This window comes from Phytophthora parasitica, assembly GCF_000247585.1.
Source record: "Phytophthora parasitica INRA-310 unplaced genomic scaffold supercont2.67, whole genome shotgun sequence".
In the NCBI taxonomy this organism is placed as follows: domain Eukaryota; phylum Oomycota; class Peronosporomycetes; order Peronosporales; family Peronosporaceae; genus Phytophthora; species Phytophthora nicotianae.
Genome location: NW_008649053.1, coordinates 24,641 through 25,919, shown reverse-complemented (window position 1 = coordinate 25,919; position 1,279 = coordinate 24,641). Strand labels below are relative to the sequence as shown.

Here is a 1,279-nt window from a genome sequence, read left to right as displayed (position 1 = left end):
TAGTCGTGTATTCCAACTACGACATGAAACGCACCTTTGCACCGCTATCTATATGAATGCGAACTTAGCAGTCAACGTACTGGCTAACTGGTGCAAAATGGTAATTATAATTATTTTCATTGCTGGTGCTATTAGCGGAAATTGGTGTCTTTGCGAGAGAAATGCATTGACGCGACTATAATGTCTGGCCCCTCGACGTGGACAGCGCGTGTTTATCCCGCGTATCGTGTTTCTGAACGATGACGAGGATAAAGAAATTCCGTTTATCCTTTGACGTAAGCAGTTCCCGGTAGTACCAGCGTTTGCGATAACGATTAACAAGGCGCAAGGTCAGTCAATTCACCACGTAGGTATCTACCTGGAAACACCTATATTCGCACACGGACAGCTATATATTGCCCTATCTCGAGTAACATCCAGAAAGTCGATCAAGATAGCCATCGATCCGAGAGACTTTGTTGACGGCGCTGTGTATTCCAGTTATTCCAATTGTAGTGTCCAAGAAAGAAAACGCTTACTCTAGATGCACCGCCGAGTAGTTGTAGTAGACTGTGTTCAAAAATTCGGCGTGACAGTACGGGAACTGTGCGCCGTTCTATGTGGGGGCAAACAGTGCCTTACCAGCCGTGTACATGATGTAGCACGTCACAATAACAGTACCAGCCGCTACCTTCTTGTAGATAGCAATGCGTTCCCACGTCTTAATGCGGTAGAAGACAGTCGGGAGCAAGATACTGTTCATGGCGATGCAGGAGGCTCCCACAAGTCGGCGAACTCGGTGAAAAAATGATCCTTGAAAACGAAGGCGATGACCACTGGGACGACGACGATGATGATACGCAGAATCACCGACAACGCGTCAATGATGTAAGTTAAATCCTCTCCATCCCGTCCAACGTGACTTAGAAAAGTTTCAGCATTGCTACGAGTTGTGGCGAATAGGAACACAATCATACTTGTCACTAAAATCTGTGCCGTATTAATCGCGATGTCACACGACAGCTCCTTCATCGGGTATGCCGTTGAATGCAGCGGAGCAAGTAAGTCTGGCCATTTCATAATGGCCCGCCACATATTTGCCCAGCAGCCACCACCGATGTGCAAGCGATTCATAGCTCAGTTATTCGCGTGTTTAACCCTCTCAATAATTAATATATAGCCTACGCCGAAACCGAGCTATGCGTGGTAAAGTACGCTCTTGATCGACTTAGCTTGCCTAAAGAGCCCCCACGTTTGCGTGATTGAGTTGGTTAGTAAATCTGTACTTGTTGAGATCAAA

The 1,279-nt window shown here is 46.5% G+C and overlaps 1 protein-coding gene across 1 annotated transcript; it reads right to left on the bottom strand.

Annotated features, from left to right (window-relative positions):
• Window positions 1–657: 657 nt before the first annotated feature.
• On the bottom strand, window positions 658–1,059 carry PPTG_17163 (hypothetical protein; the record flags this gene model as incomplete). Its single annotated transcript, XM_008915033.1, has 1 exon — window positions 658–1,059. One exon carries the CDS (start codon window positions 1,057–1,059, stop codon window positions 739–741), a length of 321 nt encoding a protein of 106 aa, XP_008913281.1. The 3' UTR covers window positions 658–738.
• Window positions 1,060–1,279: the final 220 nt, after the last annotated feature.